This window comes from Dromaius novaehollandiae, chromosome 4, assembly GCF_036370855.1.
Source record: "Dromaius novaehollandiae isolate bDroNov1 chromosome 4, bDroNov1.hap1, whole genome shotgun sequence".
In the NCBI taxonomy this organism is placed as follows: Eukaryota; Metazoa; Chordata; class Aves; order Casuariiformes; family Dromaiidae; genus Dromaius; species Dromaius novaehollandiae.
Genome location: NC_088101.1, coordinates 6,642,203 through 6,661,901, shown reverse-complemented (window position 1 = coordinate 6,661,901; position 19,699 = coordinate 6,642,203). Strand labels below are relative to the sequence as shown.

At 66.2% G+C, this 19,699-nt stretch overlaps 1 protein-coding gene across 1 annotated transcript; it reads left to right on the top strand.

The window, feature by feature from the left end:
* The first annotated feature begins 5,936 nt into the window (after window positions 1-5,936).
* On the top strand, window positions 5,937-17,270 carry LOC135328225 (maestro heat-like repeat-containing protein family member 2B). Its single transcript, XM_064510937.1, has 28 exons — window positions 5,937-6,006; window positions 6,241-6,380; window positions 6,742-6,864; window positions 7,116-7,281; window positions 7,670-7,768; window positions 8,498-8,649; window positions 8,989-9,132; window positions 9,665-9,757; window positions 9,961-10,030; window positions 10,143-10,256; window positions 10,432-10,505; window positions 10,740-10,859; window positions 11,057-11,164; window positions 11,469-11,642; window positions 12,281-12,425; window positions 12,644-12,696; window positions 13,150-13,257; window positions 13,586-13,705; window positions 13,893-13,988; window positions 14,154-14,303; window positions 14,678-14,800; window positions 15,160-15,230; window positions 15,415-15,550; window positions 15,680-15,775; window positions 16,255-16,359; window positions 16,546-16,669; window positions 16,905-17,014; window positions 17,247-17,270. The coding sequence occupies exons 1-28, from the start codon at window positions 5,937-5,939 to the stop codon at window positions 17,268-17,270; spliced, it is 3,108 nt and encodes a 1,035-aa protein (XP_064367007.1).
* The last annotated feature ends 2,429 nt before the right edge of the window (window positions 17,271-19,699 follow it).

Genomic DNA, 19,699 nt, shown 5'->3' with positions numbered 1-19,699 from the left:
TCGCGGCCGATGCTAGCGGCCACGTGACTTGATTGCAGCTGATGAAGGACAAGCTAGTGGAGGAGAGGAAGCTGCTGAAGCCGCTCCTAGAGGCCTTGGGGGAGAGAGCGCGCGACCCCGTCAGCACCGTGCGGCAGATGGCCGTGAGAGGTCTGGGCAACGCGGCCAGCGGAGCACCCGCGAAGGTGAGGCGGCCTTTCCTGGGCTCTGAGCGCAGCCCGGAGTGGAGAGCTGCCCGGGGGGCTTGAGGAGCCCGGAGAGAGGAGCAGAGGCAGGCGCGGGGCCGTGCTGAGGCCGCGCTCCTCGCTCTGGCATCATCAGGGTGGCAAAGGGGACACGGGGTGCCGGCTGGGGCTCCTGTGGCTGGGGTCTGCTCCGGGCTTGCTCCGGCAAGTGCCGTCCTTGGCGCCGCGGCGGAGAGCAGCGGTGAGAGGTGGGAGCAGTGAGCAGTTCATGCGCCTGTCGCTCTGCAGCTGCGGAGGCACGGGGCGGCCGTGGTGTCGGTGCTGCTCAGAGGCCTGGAGGACGCGGCCAGCACAGAGGTGGCTGCCGAGAGCCTGCTGGTGCTGGCGAAGGTGCTGGGGCTGCTGGAGGCGAGGGCCGTGGGCTCTGCCTTTGAAGAGATCTCCAGGGCCAGCCGGGCGTTCTGGGGGGCGGTGAGTGGAGTCGCTCGTTCTCCTGTTGGCAGGTGGGAGTCGTCGCGGGGCTGCCGTCCCCCGCGGGCAGCACCCCGCTGGGGCCAAGTGGCTCGTGCGCAGCGCCCTCGCTCGCAGCCTCTGCCCAACGGCCTTTCTCATTGCAGGAGGAAGAGGTGCTGCGCCGCTCGGCCTTCGTCCTCTATGGCGCCCTGGCCTCCTCCGCCTCTCGGAGGAGGTCATTTTTCAGCAGAGAGGTGGAGGCGGCATTTCCCAGCCTGGTGCTGCACCTCGGGGACCCGGCCCCGGCCGTCTGCAACGTAAGAGCCCTTGGGCTGCTCTGGCCGGCGCGTGTTGCCGACGTGTCCGCAGGCCTTGGCTGGTGCTGCTGCGGCGGCGAGGTTCCTCGCTCAGCTCCGGGGCTGGCGCGCAGCATCCCCATGAGCAGGCCCGGTGCTCTTTTCCAGGCGTGCAAGGTCTCCCTGCACCTGTGTGCCCCGTTTCTGGGGTTGAAGAGGGTGCGGCAGCGCATCGCCGCAAGCATCGGGCTGAGCGCGGCCGAGCTGCAGGATGAGATCTGCAGGCACCTGGTGAGCGAGCGCTGCGCTGGGGTCGTGTCCCTGCGCCGGCCACCCGCCCTGTGGCTCCCGCGCCGGGGGGCCACGTGGGCCTGGGCTGTGGGTGGAGGGAGGATGGAGGGGGGACGGAGGGGCGCTTGGAGCCAGCGACGAGCTCCTGCGCCCCTGTGTTGCCCCAGGCCCAAGACTGCCCCGCGCTGCTGGAGAGGCTCTGGAGCACAGCCCGCAGCTGCTGCATGGGGAGCTGCGTGGCGCCGCAGGCGGCAGCCGTCCACGTCCTGGGTGAGAGGCAGCGCTGGGTTCTGGCACTGCTCGCGGCCGCGTCCCCGGGTCGGGTCGGGGTCAGGGGTCGAGGTTGAGGTCGAGGTGGGGTTGGGGCCATGGCGATGGCCGTGGCCATGTCCTGACAGTGGCATCCTCATGCCAGGCCTCCTCCTGGACACAGTGCCGACCGCGTGGCTGCAGCAGCAGGACCTGGTGTTCCCGTCGGGAGGTAGGTGCTGGTGGCTGCACTGCTGCCCCACGGGCCAAGGCGGCGTCCGGAGGCCGCGCGGATGCCAACAGCTGGGGCATGCACGGGGCTCGCACGGCCCTGGGGTGCTGCCGGGGAAGCCGCCCTGGCCGGGAGCCACGGGGTGCCGGTGGTATCGCGGCCAGGCGCCCACGGTGCCTCTCCGCGGCGTCGGTGTCGTTGCAGCTTGGTGGAGGTGGCGGTCCATCGAGGCCCCCCGCACGTGGCAGGCAGCAGCCGCAGTGCCCCACGCCGGGGGCCCCCAGCTGCTCGGGGCAGGAGATCAATAAAGCTGCGTCCTCGCAGGGAAAGTGCCAGCCGTGTGGGGCTCTGTGGGGGGTCTTGCGCCGGCCCCGGCCCTGCCACCCCCCAGATGTGGCCTTGGTGCAGTGTGGCGCTGCCTGGGGACACAGGGGAGTGGAGAGAGCGGGGTGAGGGGGGCCTGGGGGTGATGGGGGCAGTGGGAGCAGCCTGGGGCACTGGGAGCTCTGGGGTGAGTAGGGCCTATGGGGTGGGACTGGGGATGAGAGGGGCCCCAGGGGGAGTAGAGGGACCGAGGGGCAAGTGGGGACAGTAGGGGGCACTGGGGACACTGGGAGGTGCCTGGGGGCATATGGGACACTGGGGGGCCTGGGGATACTGGGAGGTGCTTGGGGCGATGGGGGCAGGGGGAGCAGCCGGGGGCCCTGGGGGCACTGGGAGGTGCTTGGGGATACTGCGGACACTGGGGGATACCAGGAGGTGCCTGGGGAAATGAGGGGGCACCCAGAGTTGCCCGGGGAGACCAGGGGGAACTGGAGTGAGAGGGCTGATGGGGTGGGACTAGGACTAGGGCTGGGAGGGGCCCCAGGGGGAGCAGAGGGACCGAGGGGCAAGTGGGGGTGCGGGGAGCACTGGGGCTACTGGGGGGCACTGGGAGGTGCCTGGGGACTCCGGGGTCACTGGGGACACTGGGAGGCACTGAGAGGGGCCCCGAGGGGGCAGCGGGCAGGGCTGCTCCCCAGGGGCATGGCAGGACCGCGGGTGCGGGGGGGGCGCAGCGCTGGGGCCGGGCACGGGCAGCCCGGTCCCGCGGCGGGGGAGCGGGACTCACCGGTCGCCCCGCACTGCCGGCACGTCCCACCGGTCGCCCCGCACTGCCGGCAAGTCCCCTGCAGCGCGCGCGGCCTGGCCGAGGACGGCGGGCTCGTGACACAGGCCGCGGCGGGGCCGTTGCCAGGGCCGGGGCCGCTCTGAGGCCCGGAGTGCGGGGGCGGGGCCGGGCCGGGGCCGCTCTCGGGGGTGGGGGCGGAGCCGAGAGCTCGGGGGCGGGGCGGTGCCAGGGCGCATGCGCGGGCTGCCGCGTGCGAGAAGCTCAGTTTGGTCTGTCGCGGCTGCCGTCGTTCTGGCGCCTCCGTCCCACTTCCGTCGCCCCGCGTGGCGCTGGGGGCGGGGAGGGCGGCGGCCCCAGCTGAGGAGTGGGGGGGGCTCGGCCGCGGGGGAGGGGACGTGGGGGAGAGCCAGGGCTGGGGCTGCGAGCGGGCCGGGGCTGCCGGGCAAAAAGAGGCCACATCCTGCGGGTTTGGGGGCTGGAGGCTGTGTGTTCGAGCCAAGACCAGGTGCCCAAGCCCTGCGTCTCTGAGCTCAGAAGCAGGGCTGAAGCCCTGTGGTTTTGCATCAACAGCAGAGGCTTAGCGCGCCATTTTTGCGGTTGGAAGCAGAGGCTAAAGCCTGCGTTTTGGGGGGCCAGAAACAGGGGCTTTCTGTTAGCTGCTTTTGGTGCGGCAGCGCTGCCAGGGGATGGAGCCCGCGGGCCAAGGCGGCTCTGGCTGACAGGAATTGAAAGGGAAGAAGCAGTTTGTCCAGTGCCCCCCCCCCAAAATCAAAAAGAGCACTCAGGGGATTTTTTAGGAATGGCTGGGTGGTGTTGCCTCTGCATACCTCGTTTTGGATTAACGGCAAAGCCTTTCTGTGAAGCTGTTAAGGGGCCGGGAGACTTGCTGGAGTGGACTCCCGAGCGCCAAAAAGGATTTGATGAACTCAAGATTGCTCTCCTGAGTGCTCCCGCATTAGGACTTCCAAACCTAACAAAGCCATTTGAGCTTTAGGTACCTGAGAGAGGGCACCAGGCTATGGGACTACTCGAAGCAGTTAATAAACCCAAAGAAACAGCAGTAGTGCATTGCAAAGTGCACCAATCTGGACAGACTGACATAGTTCAAGGGAACAAAAGGGCCGATGAGGCTGCAAAAAGGGTAGCATTGTCCGTGTCGGTAGCAGCATCAGTTCCAGAGAGAACGTTAAAAATGGAAATTCCCGTATACACTGAAAAAGAAAATAAATTAGCAGAAATCTTGAAGTGCAGAAAGACTTCCGAAGGATGGTGGGTAACATCTACTGGACAATGTGTGGGAACTTTGCCGGTAATGAAGAAGCTGATGAAGCAAATACACGCTAGTAGCTGCATGGGAGCCGAGGCGTTGGCTGAAACAGCTACAAGGTTTGCTGTGGGAATTAGTATGTTCCTAATTGCAAAGGGTATTACACAAAAACGTGAACTCTGTCTTAGAAATAATCCCGAGAGTCAGAAGAAACCGCTCCCTGCCAGGGGAAGTAAAAAGGGCCTTCACGCCCGGGGATTACTGGCAAATTGGTTTTTCTGAATTACCAAGCTGTAGTGGACATAAATATTTGTTGGTAATTGCTGAGACCTTTTCAGGATGGCCTGAGGCTTTGCCGTGCCGTAGCAATAAAGCAAGGGAGGTAGTGAAAATGTTGTTAAAAGAAATCATACCAAGATTTGGGGTACGAGAAGGATTTTCTTTGGATAGGGGACCTCATTTTATAGCAGAAATAGCACAGGAAATCTCAAAAATACTGCAAATTAAATGGGATTTACATCCCCCCTGGAGGCCACAATCCAGGGGAAAAGTGGAAAGAACGAATCAAACAATGAAGAGACAGATAGGGAAACTGTGTCAGGAGACTCAGATGAAATGGACTGATGTCTTCCCTCGGGCATTATTAAGACTCGGAATAACCCCAAGGGGTAGGGAGAAAGTTAGTCCCTTTGAGATTCTGTATGCTGAACCTTAGCCTGTAAATTTAACTGGAAATGCAATTCCAATGCACATTAAGGGGGATCAAATTTTAAGGGATTCTCTCTTGTCTCTGGCAAAGGTTCTTCCTTCTCTCCGCAGGTACATCCAGTTAAGATCTCCCGTGCTTTTAGATTCACCTGTACATTCATTGCAGCCGGGAGATCGAGTGCGTCTTCGAACCTGGAAGGATGAGCCGTTGAGAGAAAAATGGAGAGGACCGTATCTTGTACTGCTAACAACAAATGCTGCTGTGAAGCTGCAGGGAATTGATTCCTGGACCCACTACACCTAAGTGAAAGCAGTACCTCGAGAGACGTGGAAAGCTGAACAAGTTCAACCTTTAAAGTTAAAAATATATAAAGATATCTGAGTTGTATTAGAAGTGAATCAGTTCTAAATTTAGATTGTGTAATTAATAATTTCTTAAAGTATGGACTCTTGCAAGAACTGTGGGGCAAAGACCAGCTTTGCTTTGCCTTTGTGCAGCGCTGAGCCCAGGGAGCCCGGGTCTATCAGAAGGCTCGTCGAGGCTGCAGGGACGCAGCTCCTAAATCCGGAGGGAAGGGCGATAACGTTGCCTTCCACCTGGCACCAGCTTTTATTCCACGACCTTGTAATGAGTTAGTGCTGCTACATCTAAACAAAACGCTTGTGGGCTGGCCGGGGGACTGAAGAGCAGCTTTGCAGCCTGTGTGACCTGGCAGCTTGTGGCCCGATGCCGTCAGGCCCCGGGTGCCAGCGAGGCTTTCTAGGCGACCAAATGACCAGGTGCTTGTGTGAGCAATGGCGCGAACTGGCTCCCAGGGCCTCTCTGCCGGAGCACTTGCCCCTGTGTGACGGCAGGAGACAGTCGCCGCTGGAAAGGGCTGGGGGCCGAGGAGCGACCGCGAGCGCTGGAGCCTGGGGCAGTGCCACGTTTGGGGGGTGTGTGTGGGGGGGTGTCCCCGGTGCCTGCCCCCCCCCCAGCCTCACGTTGCCAGCAGCCCTCTGTGAGGCGTTGGGGCCTCCGCGTGTCACAGTGGCCCTTGTGGGTCCCCCCCCTCCCCGAGGCCGGCGCTGGCCCAGTGGCTCGCAGCTCCCGTGGGAGGAGGTGCTGGTGGAGCAGCACATCTGTATAGGGAGTCCTGCCGCCATGGGGGTGCTGCGAGCGCTCCGAGGTGGGGACCGGCACCGCGCTCAGCACCACGCCTGCCAGCACGCTGGTGGGGGGGACGGGGACCTGCTGGTGCCCACGTTCTTGGCACAGGGAGAGCCAGGGTCACGCGCTTGGGGCCAGCCCCAAGCTGCCCCGGGCTGCTCTTCCCCAGGCTGCACAGAGCCGGCTCCACCGGCCTCTCCTGCCGGCCCATGCTCCGGCTGGGGAGACGTTTGCCCGACTCGGGGCCCGTCCCTGCGGCTGCTGGAGCGATGCAAACCCTCGGTTGCTTTCCTTCCAGGTTTCTTCACTTGTGTAGGTGCCCAGTCGGGACCTGCGCGTGGTGAGGACGGTGGCAAGGCGGCCGGGTCTGTCCCTGTGGCCATCGCTACCTTTGCCACCGTGGTGACTTCTCTGTTGAACCGGCTGCAAGACGCCGAGGTGAGGCGGGGGCGTCCTGCGGGGCTGCGTGGGGTTTGAGGGCTCCCCGCAGCACCCTGGCTTCCCCGAGTGCCGCAGGCTGATCTCGCCCAGCGGCACCTCTGCCCTCCTGCTGCGCCTCATCCCAAAACGCTGATCCTGCCGGTGGTGCTGGGCGGAGGCTCCCGCGTGCCCTCCTTTCCCACAGGAGGTGGCGGTGTCCCCGGGGTTGGGGGCGGGGTCAGGAAATCCCAGTGCTGGGTTTCTCGCCTGCTCCCGACGGCTGTGCTGAGCGGCACCGGCAGCTCGTCCGCGGCGTCAGCGTGGCGGAGCTGCTGCGGGGCGGCATGTCCCATCGCTGCCGTGTGCGGTGTGTCCCCAGGGCAGCAGAGCGGAGACCTACCGCGAGCTGGAGAGCGTCTTGTGGGGCGACGAGAGCCATCTGCAGAGCTCTGAGGTGGACAGAGTGATAGCAGTGGCGTTGGAGGACCTGCGAGCGGCCCAGGTGAGCTTGTTCTCTCTGAGGGTGACCCCGGACGCCGGCGCCCGGCCTGGCCGTCCTATGGAGAGCCTTTGGGACTTGTCCTGGCGGGGGGTTGGGGCGGTGGCCCGGGGCTGTGCAGAGAGGTGGCCGCGGGGCTGTTTGTGAGCGAGGGACGGTCGGAGTCAAGTTACGGGTTGTGTGTCCTGCCTGGAGGCCGAGCCGTGGGAGACGGCCGGTCGTGCTCCTGCCACACGCGAGCTGCTGTCTTCCAGGGTGGGACGGCCTCCGTGAGGACGGCGGCTAGTGATGTCCTGGTGGCGCTGGCCCGCTCCCACTTGTGCGACGTGGTGTCGGCGCTGCAGGGCCACCTGAAGGCCCTGGAGGAGACGTCGGAGGAGTTTGTCCTCATCACCCTGCGCAACCTCGCCACACGCTACGGTACGGCCCCCCCAGCCTGCTGCTGTGGGTTGCAGCGGGTGCCGGGCGGGAGACGGGACTCCTGCCCCTGCCCAGAACGGTCTGGGCTGGGCTGGAGGGAACCCGCCAGAGACCAAACACGCCAGGCTCTGCCCTGCATCGCCCTCGCTGTGCCCAGGGCTTTCCCACGCACCTCGGGGAAGGCCGTCGGCACATGGGCACCCTGGCAGCAGCCTCCTCGTGCCGGGGCCTCTCCCAGTGCTGCGGCAGCTCTCCCATTCCCCTGCCCCTGGCACAGCCCCGCGGCCCCGTAGCCCTGGCCCTGGTGCGGCAGTGCTGCCGGGGGATGGAGCCCGCGGGCCAAGGCGGCTCTGGCTGACAGGGTCGCCCACCCCTGCCCTCTCTGCAGCCCTGCAGTGCGTGCCCTTCGCGGCAACGACACTGTCAGCCCTGCGCGGCGTGCTGAGCGAGGTGGGGAGCGGCCGGATGCTGTGTGCCGTCTGCGGCGGTGAGTTTTGGGTCCATGGTTGGGCCACAGGAAGGGGAAGGAGAAGGGGAAGGGGAAGGGGGAGGGGGAGGGATCGGGGTGGCCCTGGGTGCCTCGCCGGGGTCTCGGGGCCGGCACGGCAGGGCTGAGCCTGCGGCGAGCTCCAGCCTCAGCAGCCGCCAAGTGCCCTCAACGTGCAGGAGCAGCGGGTGCCGCCGGGGGTGGGGTCCGTGGGCTGGCCGGGATGGTGCTGGGTGCAGGTGCCCTGAGGAGCTCTTGGGTCCCTGCCTGGTCTCTGCTCCCGCACTTGCCTCCCAGTTTTAGCTACCTTTGGCCGAGCTCTGCCCAGTTTTGTTCCCCCCCTTCTCCTCCCTTTCCCTGAGGGCAGCCTGGCTTTGTGTTGGTGGGCTTGAAGGGAGAGCATGGGAAAGAACAGCCAAAACCTCCAAGCGTGTGCTGAGGGGCAGACGTTTGGGAAGGGGGAGGCCGGGGCTGCAGCGGGCAGTGGTGGAAGGGAGCGAGGCTGTGCGGAGGAGAAGGTGTGGTGCTGGGGCGGAAGAGGGGAGAAACAAGGCAGCGTTGCCATCCAGGTGTCTCAGACCATGGCACAACGCGTCCCTGAAGGCAGATCTCCTTGCAACCTGTGCCCTGGCGAGCCTGGCCTGGGCTTAAAGCAGGCCCGGGGGCCAGTGCAAGGTCTTCACCAGTCAGAGACTTTGGTGCGATCCTGTTTCCCTTCTTGTGCTGCAGTTCTGGAGCAGTGGTGCAGCGGCATAAGCATGTACTTCCGCGAGGGGGAGAAAGGTGCCTTCCCTCGCCTGGGGCCTGCCCAGCTCTGTGCCCACATTTACCCGCTCTTCTGCTACGTGAGCAGAAAGCGGCGGTGCTGCGAGGAGGAAGAGGTGAGTGTTGATGCTCTCGCAGCTGTGGGCAGCAGTGGGGTTGTCCGCAGCACTGTGCGAGGGGCCAAAGGGAGCAGGCTGGTCGCGAAAGCGCCCCGAGCCGGGAGTCCGGGGACTGAGGGCTGCCTTCTGGGAAGCGGCCGAATGCCAGGGCCTTTCGACGGGGGAGGCTGGGGGTGCCGGGAGGAAACGCTCTCTGTGCTGGCCAGCGAGCCCTTCTCACCAGGGGCGACAGGGAAGGGGAAGCCCCCGTGCGGGAAGGGCAGGCTGGTGTCTGGGGGAGGCGAGCGCTGGAGAGACCCTCAGCCCTTGACACGGCGTGTCACCGTCCCTCGGCAGGTCAAGCAGGCTGTGCTCAGGGCGATGGGTGCCATGATGGGTGTCCTCCTGCACGTGGAGGAGCACCGTGAGCACGCCTGGGAGCATCTCCTCTGGCTGCTGCACCAGTATCGGGAAGTCTGGGACCCCTTTGGGGTGACCGTGGTGAGGCATTGTGCGGGACATGGCGTGGCCAGGGGCCAAGGGGGGGGCCGCGAGGTGTCGGGGAGCTGTGGGGTGCTGGAAGGAGCCAGGTCCCTTGGAGCAGGAACGAGGAAATGGGGGCCCGGGGCTTTCTGGGCTCATGCTGGAAGAAACCAGCATGGCAGGAGGGCCAGGAGGGAGTGGTGAGTGGCTGGGGCGAGTGGCTTGGGAGGGGAGGCTGCGCCGCCTCCCGGGGCTGGGAGTGTGTGAGGAGCTCTGCCCTCACGCCCAGGGCCGCGTCCAGCCCCTGTGACGGGGAGAGGTGCAAGGGGGGGCAGTGTGCCAGGAAAGGCCATCCCGGCAGGGCTGCGTGGAGGAGAGAGACCTCGCGGTGCTGCTCTGCAGGAAGGATGAGCCAGAAGCCCCGTGCGGGGCTGGGGTTTCCCTGCAAGTGGGTTCCAGCCACGGCATCTCCCAGCGATGCTGCTTTCTCGCTTTCTGGGTGGCTCGCAGTGACAGCCGCCCTCTCCCTCCCTCCCACACTCCCTTGCAGAGTCTCGGCTATTTCCTGGGGGCTGTGGCAGACATTCAGACCCGCGTGCCCCGGGCCAGGCATCTGGCCATCGCCACTGCTGTGCACCAGCAGGTAAGGCCTGGTGCCGTGTTGCTGGCCTGGGGCTCCTGGGCAGCCTTGGCTGCTGCACAGCTCTGCGTGTGCCTGGGGCTCGGGGCTCTGGTTGTGGCTCTGTGCCCAGAGCCACCCGCGAGACGAGCGCTGACAGTGCGGTTGCTTTTCTGTCCCTCTCCCCGCCGATCCGGCTTTCTCTGAAACGTGCCTTGTTCCCACAGCTCTGCGATGAGATGGAGCCGCCCAGCCCAGAGCACAGAGCAGAGCTGTGCCGCTGCATGGTGCTGCAGGGTAAGCAGAGGCGAGCTGGTGCCGCACTGCCGTGTCCCAGCAGCTCTCTTGCGAACCTGCCCGAGTGGGAAGACACTGCTCACTGATGCCAAGCGTGATTTCTTCCCCACAGCCCGAATTTGCCCGGAGGAGACCATCGAGTTCCTCTACTACAAGCTGAGGAACGGGAGCAAGGCCGATCGCGTGGCAGCCGTGGCAGTGCTGCAAGCTCTGGTCCGCTCTGACGGTCAGTAAGGCAGGCTGGAAAAATGGCGTCCCCCTGGGATGCTGCTGCTGCTTCTGACGCGCAGTCTGGCCCTGCTTTTCTGTCCTGCTTGTGTATGGAAAGCCGGGGAGCTGTGACGAATCCCTGCAGGAACGGGGGCTCGGCCTCAGCACCCACCTCTCCTTGTCTCCTGCAGCCCCAGACACGAGGGAGAAGCTGCCCCTGTTTGCGAAGCTGGTGCAGTCCGTGTGCCATGACCCCGCGGCCCAGGTGAGCTGGTTTGGGCAGGGCTGGTGCTGCCACCGGGGCACAGCAGCCCTTTTCCCGGGCAGAGCCTGGCGAGGCCATAGCCACAGGCCAAGGCAGGGCCCGGGGCTGGAGGCCGGTGGCGGCCAGGGAGTGAGGGCTGCTGCTGCGCGGCCCAGCCAGAAGGGCTGCAGCACGGTGAAGGCAGCTCCGCTGGGCTTTGGACCGGGTCGTGACTGCAGCCTCCCGTGACTGCAGGTGAGGAGGGCAGTGCTGCATTTCATTGGGGAGCTGCTGCGCTCCAGTGCCCTGGGCTGCTCGGCGTGGGACGTGGTGGGGCACCTCTTCAGCGAGTTCAGCCGGGCCTCGGGCAGACTGGTAAGGGCAGAGTGCGGCACCGGGGCTGCCTCCCATGCCCTGGCCGTGCCGTGTTGCCGTGGGTGTCCCTGGCAGCGGGGAGCCCGGCACAGCAGGGCCGCCGGCCACAGTGCCCCAGAGGGAGCGGCCTCCCTGTCGCGTGCACTGCAAGGTCTGGGATGGGGCAGTGACGGGTGTTTCCCGCGTCTGTCTTGCAGGCAATGGGAAACCTTAGCATGGTGAAAGCGCGGGAAGAAAGGGCTGTTCAGAGCCTGTGCGCCCACGTGCTGGGCACACTGGATGTCTCTGCCGGAGCGGTGGCCAAAGTGAGTCGTCCTCCACCTGTGCGCTGGGACCCCCCACCTTAGCCACCAGCGCAGCTGAGAAGAGCCGGGGCGAGCTCTGCGGGGCCGGACTTGCTGGTGCTGGGAGGGGGAAAGGGGTGCGAAGCACGGCGGGCGAGAGGGAGAGAAGGTGGAGGAGGAAGGCAGGGCGAGACCGGAGCTGCTGAGTTAGGGAAGGAGCGAGGCCGAGGGGCTGGGCCGGTGCCGGAGATGCGGCAGCGATGGGGGAACTGGACCGGAGGGGTGGAAACGCCAGTATGCCAAATGGCCTGGTTCTTGCCTGCAGCTCCTGTGGCCGAAGCTGCTGTGGTACGTGGTGCCAGCCAAGTACACGGGCATGTTGGTCCCGCTCTGCCGCTGCCTGCGCAGCCTGGCCGAGAGACGGGACAGGGCAGAGCAGGAGCAAGAGGAGGCGGCGCCTGAGGCCCTGGAGTCTGAGGAGCCAGGTGGGGAGCAGAAAGTCGCGGAGCGCTGTGCCAGGCTGGGTGGGCGCAGGGCAGCGCGTGTGCCTGCGTCCCCTGCCAGCCCCGCGCAGGGGCAGGGGCAGGGGCAGAGCCACCTGGCGCTGCTGCGCCCAGCTCTTGCCGGGGCCCAGGGGCTGGTTCCTGCCGTGCTGGGGCTGCCTTCAGCGGCGGCTGTTCAGCGCGGGAGCCCGGCAGGGACTGTGCGGAGGTGGCGCGGCCGGGGTCCCCTTCAGCCCCGCGTGAGGGCTTGGGACATGGGGCGGGCAGGGCCCGGTGGGGCTGGGCGTCTCACGCAGCCTTTCTTTCTGCCCACAGTCGCTCTGCCAGCTCCCCAGGCCCTGCTGGCTCGCCTGCTGGTGAGTAGCGGGGCCCCGGGGAAAGAACTTTTGTGGCTGGGGCAAGGGCAGAGGGCAGGAGAGACGGTGCTGAGGCCGGTGCCGGGTGCCCCGGGAGGAGGCAGGAGCGTGTCGCAGGGTGCCTGTCAGGGGCTCCTGCTCCTCCTGTGGCACGGCAGTCCCTGGGCAAAGCCACTGGCTGCCTGCTGCAAGCCGGGGCAGTGCTGACCTGCCTGCCTGCAGGGTAGCCACAGCTCCTGGGGCAGGAGCGAGCCCATCTCTCTCCTGCCCTGGCCTAGGTGGTGGCGGCAGTGGCTCCACACGCGGGCGGTGGCCGTGGAGCCGCGGCCCTGCAGCTGCTGCAGGCGCTCCCCAGCACGATCCACGGAGCCGTGGGGGCGAAGTGGGCCGCAGACATCCCCCTGCTGCTGCAGCACCTGGCAGGTAAAGTGCTGGCGGGAGGGAGAGGCTGGGGGGTGGAGGGGGCAGCAAAATGCCCTCAGCTCCCCAGCCTGGCAGCAGGGAACGGTGCCGGGTTTGCGGGCGCTTGTCAGCCTGGTGGCCTGAGGCTTTGGGGCATCAGACTGCAAAGGAGACACCCGGGCTCTGCCGTGGTGCTCGCTGAGATAACAGCGAGGGCTTTGCTTCCTCGGGCTTTGCAGGAACAACAGCGAGCTCCCTGGACGTGGCCGAGTGGGAGAGCCTTCTGCTGAAGGTACAGCGTCCCTGTGGGGGCCCTTGCTGGAGAGGGCAAACGGGGGGCAGGAAAAGTGGTGGGAGGAACCTGGGGGCTCCCTGTTTGGGCACCGAGCGGTGCAGGCACGTCCCGAGCCCCCGGCGCCTGCTCCAGCCGTGGGTGCTGCCCGCTCAGAGGAGCTGCTCTGGGCACGTGGGGCACAGCTGAGCACAAATGCAGCCGAAGGCTGGGGCAGAGGCCTCCAGCGTGGCCCCATGCCGTGGCACCACCTGCTTCTGGCGTGTACCGAGCCCAGGGGCCTCGAGTGGCGCATTAGGGGAAGAGCGAGAGGCAGGTTGCAAGAGGGGCGGGTGAGGAGACAGGCTGTCGCGAGGGGGAGCTCTGCCCGGCAGTCTCCGGGGCCACTTGGATGAGCAAAAGGCCCCGGCCAAGGGCAGGGGGGCATTTGCTTCATCTCCCTCTCTGCCCTAGTTCCTGCAAACCTCTCTGGAGCTCATTGCGAGCGAGGCCTGGACCGTGGGCCTGAGCCAGGAGCTGAGCCGGCAGCTGGGCAGCTCTCCCCGCCTGTCCTGGGAGAAGGTTTGTTCCCTGCGTGGCGTGGCTGTGGCTCGTGCGCCCCGAGGGCTGCGGCGGCAGAGCCCGGGGACACTCAGGCCGGGGCGAGGGCTGGCGGTGGTGCTCTGCCGCGCGGGCTGGTTTCCCTGCTGCCTGCTCTCTTTCCCCAGGAAGGGGCTCGCACTCCCCTCTGTGCTGAGCTGGCGGCGGGGCTGGGCTGGCCGCTGGCTGCTGTGGGGCCGGTGCCATGGGCACCTCGGCAGGTCCTGGCACAGTGGGGCCAGTGTGGCCTGGCCCTCTCTGGCCAGGCCGGGCTGTCACCACAGGCGGGGCTCGGCCTCTTCTCTTGCAGCGGTTCCTGTACAAGGCTCTCGGCACGGCCCTGGCAGCTTGTGGGTGTCTCCACCACGTGCAGGAGCAGACCTTGGAGCACCTGAAAGCAGCCAACTTCCTGGAGCTGTGGCAGGCGCAGGTGAGGTTTCCTCGTGTCGCCCTGCTTTCCCGCGTGTCCCCTGCATGTCCCTGGGACAGAGGGGCTCTGCGTGCCCTGCTGCAGCCCTTGCTGCTGTTCTGTTTGCGGCCATTTCCCTGGGGAAAGCGGAGTCAGCCAGGGCTGGGCGTTGGGGCTGGAGCGACTCCCCGTTTCTGCTGTGCTGCAGGGCATGGTTTCAGTTGTGTCCCGCTGTGCCGAGAGCCACTTCCAGCTGGCCTTGTCCTTGGTGAAGGAGTTCACGGGGACTTTGAAACGCAAGAAGGTAAAGGGCCCGGGGTGTTGTTGCGGGGAGCTGCCGGGAGGTGCGTGGGGAGCTGAGCCGCCGGTCGGGTGCAGGGCAGCTCCCGCCTCGGGAGCGCGCGGGGTCCCGGGCACAGCAGGGCCACGGGCTGACGTCTCGGTGCTTCTCCGTCGACCCCCCCGGCAGAGCAAGGCAAGAAGGACCCGCGCTACTCGCGCTGCGCTGCTGGTGATGTACGGCCGGATGGCGCTGCGCGCCCCCAGGGAGCAGCTGCTCGCCCGTGTCGAGAGAGACGTGGTGGCGAATGTCCTGCAGCTCTACCGAGAGGGCTGCCAGGTGGGTGCTCGGGGCGCGGGGCAGAGCCAGCCGGGTGCCGCCAGCTCCGGCCTCTCCTGGGCCTTGCCACGCGCACCTCTCCCGTCACAGCCAGCACCAGTGCTGCTCGCCCTGCTGCCGTGGGCCAGGGTCTGCGGGGTCTTTCCAGCTGGCAGCTGGGCAGCTGCTCCCCTCCCCGTGGGAGGCTCCTTCCCAGGAGGGGAGAGAGGTTTCCTTGGTGGGGCGCAGGTGCTGAGCTGGGTTCCGTGGGGCTCCCGGAGGGCACAGTGTTGTCCCTGTGCTGTGCTTGGAGGCGGATCCCCCCCAGCCCAGCTGCTCTTTCAGCCCTGGGGCCTTGGAAGAGCTCCAAGTGTGTTTTTCTCCCCTGGGATCAGGATGCGCAGCTGAAGCTCTCCCTGGTGCAGAGCGTCACTGAGATCAGCCTTGCCATCCAGGCTGCAGGCGCCGGCCCCAGGTTTGAGCTCTGCTGCAAGCGGGAGCTGCTGCAGACCCTGCTGGTGAGTGCCCAGAGCCGGGGACGTTGCGCAGGGGAGCTTTGGGCTCTGCCGTGGGGCAGGTTTGTGCAGAGCCCGATGGTCTCCTGGGGCAGTGCGCGAGCTCCCGAGGGCCCTGAGCCGCATCCCCAGCCGGCGGGGCGCGTGGGTGCTGCTGCTCAGGGCCGTGGCAGGGGAATGTGGTGTGTCCGGGCGCCAGGGAGCTGCCACGTCATTCTGTGGGGCCTTGATGGGAGCCATGGGGGTGGTGGAGCCGGTGCCTGCGGGGTCTGGCAGCAGAGCCCCTGGCCGGGGTGGGTGGGAAGGCTCTGCGGCACCCCTGCCCGCTGCCCACCTTGCGTGTGCCTGCCTGTGACTTGCAGGAGGTGATTCAGGAAGAGCCCCAGGAGTCCCCGGTGCACCCCCGGGCCCTCATGGCCATGCAGCAGTTGAGGTAGGGTCTGTCCCTGGGGCTGTGGGAGTCACTGCATGTCCCAGCGCAGCTGGCTGGTCTGGCTGGGGCTGCGGGTGCTGGATTTGGGGCTGTCGATGGGGCCAAGGGCAGTTGTCCTCTGACTCGGCCTGGAGAGTGCTGGTAAGCGGCCTCTCTGTCTTCTGTGCCTTTTTTCTGCTGGCAGCAAGCTGAAGCCCCGTCTGAGCAGGGAGGAAAACTGCCACCTCCTGGCTCAGTGCTGCCAGGGCATCGTGTGCCTTCGTCGCCCGGAGCAGATGGACAGGAGAGGGCAGACGGCGGTTGCTGCTTCATGCCCACCGGTAGGCACTGGCCCTTCTCAGCTGCCCCTCGGTGGGGGCCCAGGTCCGGGCACCCCATGCTCCGGCAGCCGCTGGCTGCGCTGGCGTCTCCGCAGGGTGCCCGGCCTCAGTCCCCCTTTCTGGTGTCAGGGTGTGCAGGCGCCGTCCCTGCGAGCGCTGGGCCAGCTCATGGGAGCCCTTCTCTGGGCAGAGCTGGCCCCCATCCGCTTCGAGGACATGGTGCAGGTGAGCGTCCTCGGCGTGGCAGGGAAAGTGTTGCTGCTGTCGGAGCGGGGCAGAGCCGTGGGGATCGTGCCCGTGGGGCTGGTCCGAGGAGGGGAGCTTCCCTGTAACTAGGTGCAACGCCCACATTGGCGGAGAGTGGAATGGTCCTAGTTCCAGGCCCCCTTGCCCAAAGTTTGGATCCAGGCTTTTGCCATCGGCCGCAGCTTCCTTGCAGGCAGCTTGCAGTGTCCTGCAGAGCCCCTAGATGAGCCAGAGCTTCTCCCCAGCCGCAGCTGTGAGCGAGGGGTGCTGCACAACTCAATGCTGCCCACGGCAGGAGCCCGGAGTGGGGAGGTCCCCACGGGGAAGGGCTCCTCGCCACGGGCCGGGTCGCACAGAGAGACCGGGGCCGTGGAGGTAGCAGGGTCGGGAAGGGAGGGGGCCAGCGAGGGGTGTCGAGCAGAAGGATGCCCGTGGTGAGACAGGTCTGCCTGTGCCAGGTCCTGCGGCGCTGGCTCACCTCGGCCCACGCATGCGAGCGGGAGAGGGCCCTGCAGGTGTGCGTGCAGGTGCTGGGCTCTTATGAAGAGAGATGCGAGCACAGGGTGAGCGGGGACCCCATGCACAGGGAGCTCTGTGTGGGCAGGCGCTGGGTTTTGGGCCTCCTGGGGCTGCAGGGCAGCCCCTCGTTTGCCCCCAGGTCAGCTGCGGCTTGGGGGCAGTGAGGCCGGGAGAAGGAGAGCGGCCATGGGGCTACCGGTGACCTTTTTGCCTGCCTCTTGCTCCCACAGCGAGGCCGTGCCTGCGAGTGGTTCGGCTCCCTGGCGGGACTGCTGGGGCCTCTGACGTGTGACACGTCGGCCGCGTCCCGCTGGTGGGCAGTGACCTGCCTCGGCCACCTGCTCCGAACAGGAGGTGAGGAGAGCGGGCAGAGCTGTCCCCGCTGCTGAGGGCAGGACGGTGTCCCCAGTGCCAGGGACCGTCCCTGTCTGCGGCCGGACCCTCGCCTGGCTGGCAAACCCACTGCGCTACGTTGGGGGGCCCTGGCTTGACGTGGCCTTCGCCACCCTCCCTTGGGTCCTCCCTTATCCACCCGCGTGGCCGGAGGTTGGCTCCCCGCGAATGTGACTCCTCTTTCTCCTGGCTGCAGCCGAGAACACAGACGTGGCGCCCTGGACCAACGAGATCGGGCGCCTGCGTGAGAGGCTCAGTGCCGTCACCTCTGAGTCTCTGCTGGCCACCTCCACCAACATCGCGAAGGTAACTGGCCCCTGGAGTGCAGAGTGGGGGCCACAATATGTATGTATGTGTGTGCATGTGCGTGTGTGTGTGTGGGGGGGTGCTGCTGTCAGGACGTGAGTTTTGCATCTGAGCAGCCTGTGAGGTGGTCGCTTGTGTTTCTGATTTCTCCCCAGCTCGTTTGCAAATATTTCCCCCGAGGCCAGGCCTCAGGCTTCATGAGCAGCATTGTGGAGAGCCTGCTGTGCACCAGGCCCGTGTGCGCGTGGGCCGCTGAGCGGTGGACGCTCACCTTCCTGGGGGATTGCAGAGAGCAAATATTCCAGGAGGAGGTGAGAGAGGCATTTTTTGCATTCACCTTTGGCTGCTCTCTGTTGTTGGCTGTTGGCCCCGAAGACAGACGGGGAAAGGACGTGCCGAGCCATTCTTTGTCGCCTTCCTCCTTTCAGGTGCCCAAACTCGTGCACCTCCTTTACACCTGCCTGCGGAGCACCCGGCAGAGCGCTCGCAGGTGCTTTGTGCTGCGGGCCGTGTTCCTCCTGGCCCACTCTCACCCACAGCCGGTGCTCGACAGCCTCCTCCAGGCGTGCCCGCCCGCAGACAGGTTTGTGCACTCGCCCTTCCCTCTGCTGCCAGACCCAGCCGTGGGGTGTGCCTGCGTGGGGGGTCCCGGTCGGAAGCAGGTGGTTTTTCCCCGGGAAAGGCGAGCGCTGCAGGATCATGGGCTCGTTTCCCTGTCCGGACCTGGGCATCGCCATCCCCGATGCAGACGAGGGGAGCGTTTGGCCTCTCGTGAGGGTGCCGCAGGTACCCGGGGATGCAGGCTTACGGGCAAGCATCTGTTCCCTTGCAGCGACATGGTGGAGGTGTGGAGGAGCCTGGGGAGAAGCGTCCTGGGGTGCCAAATCCTGGTGTGCTTAACTGAAAAGTTAAGGGCAGCGGGAAAGAGCAGCCACAGGAGCGAGTGCTGCACTCGGGAGCTGGGCAGCAGCCAGGCTGCCCTGGAGCCTCGCACGGTACGGTCAGCGGCCCAGGCATTAGTGCCACTCCACATCTGCTTTCCAGCTCGTGCTTCTGCACAAGGGAGTTTTGTGCCCTTTGCGAGTGCCCGTGGAGCCTCACGGGGTGCTGTGCCGGGGTGGCGACAGCGTTAGCAGTGTGGGGAGCTGGGACAGTTTGCTGCTGCTGGGCCGCAAGGCTGTCGCTGCAGTGAGAATTGGAGACAGTGAAAGCTCCCTGGCTGGCAGGGGCCGTGGCTGGTGGGAAAAGCCCTTGTTTTACCAGGTGGCTCTTGGTTGGATTTCTGTGCAGATCACCCACGCCCTCTGCGAGGTGGTGTCAGTGCTGCAGAGGAAGACACTGGTCCAGCGCCTGCTTCCCTCCCTGCTTCCCGGCCTTCTGAGGCAGGTCAGCGAGGCGCTGGGGGAGGAGCTGGCACCGTCCGTTGGGGACCTGGAGAGCGCTGACATGCCGGGCAGGTGAGGAGCGGCAGTGGCAGGAGTAGGGGCAGGGGCAGGGCTGGCCTGTGCCCCAGGTCTTTGGTCGTGCGGTCCATGGCCTTGCAGGAGCACCCAATTGTCCCGCTGGCACTGGGCTGCCTCCGTGAGGTGGTGGGACTGGTCGCTGCAGGGCAGCGCGCCTGGGGATTTGGCCGCAGCACGGTCGTTCCTGCCCATAAACTCTGTGTTGCGGCCGGGGGCCGTTGCGGGGCTCTGCTGAAGAGAAATCTTCCCCCAAACTGCTGTGCCTGGAGCTTTCTTTGGGTTTTTTCACCAGCCTTTTTGTGGCGGCATTGGAGCTGGTGCTGGCGAGGTGCCTGGACAATCGGTGGCTGCGGCTGCTCCGGGAGCAGGGAGTGTGGGCGTCCCTGGCAGAGCCCCGGGCTCACAGCACCGGCGTGTGTCTCCTGGCGAGGTGAGAGCCCGGGATGCGCCCTGCCCTGTCGCGGGGGCTGCGCCCGGGGAAAGGGCTGCTGGGAGCTTCCTGCGCGCTTGGGAGCTCTGCTGAGGTGCAGAGCGGTGTCTGCGTGGGAGCGGGAGAAGGTGGGAGTCGCGGCCTGCGGCCGTCCCGCGTGACTGCGTGTCACGAGCCTGCTTGTGCTCTGTGCGCAGCGTGCTGCTCCGTGCAGAGCTCGTCCCACAGCGCCTGCTGCAGAGCCTCTTCCCCTGGCTGGATTCGCCCTCTGCCAACCTGCGGCTCACGGCCACAGCTTTCTTTGCCGAGGTGAGGCAGCAGCAGAGCAGGGGGGGCTCGGAGGGGTTCCTGCGTCTCGCCCGGCGCAAATCGCGACCGATGCTAGCGGCCACGTGACTTGATTGCAGCTGATGAAGGACAAGCTAGTGGAGGAGAGGAAGCTGCTGAAGCCGCTCCTAGAGGCCTTGGGGGAGAGAGCGCGCGACCCCGTCAGCACCGTGCGGCAGATGGCCGTGAGAGGTCTGGGCAACGCGGCCAGCGGAGCACCCGCGAAGGTGAGGCGGCCTTTCCTGGGCTCTGAGCGCAGCCCGGAGTGGAGAGCTGCCCGGGGGGCTTGAGGAGCCCAGAGAGAGGAGCAGAGGCAGGCGCAGGGCCGTGCTGAGGCCGCGCTCCTCGCTCTGGCATCATCAGGGTGGCAAAGGGGACACGGGGTGCCGGCTGGGGCTCCTGGGGCTGGGGTCTGCTCCGGGCTTGCTCCGGCAAGTGCCGTCCTTGGCGCCGCAGCGGAGAGCA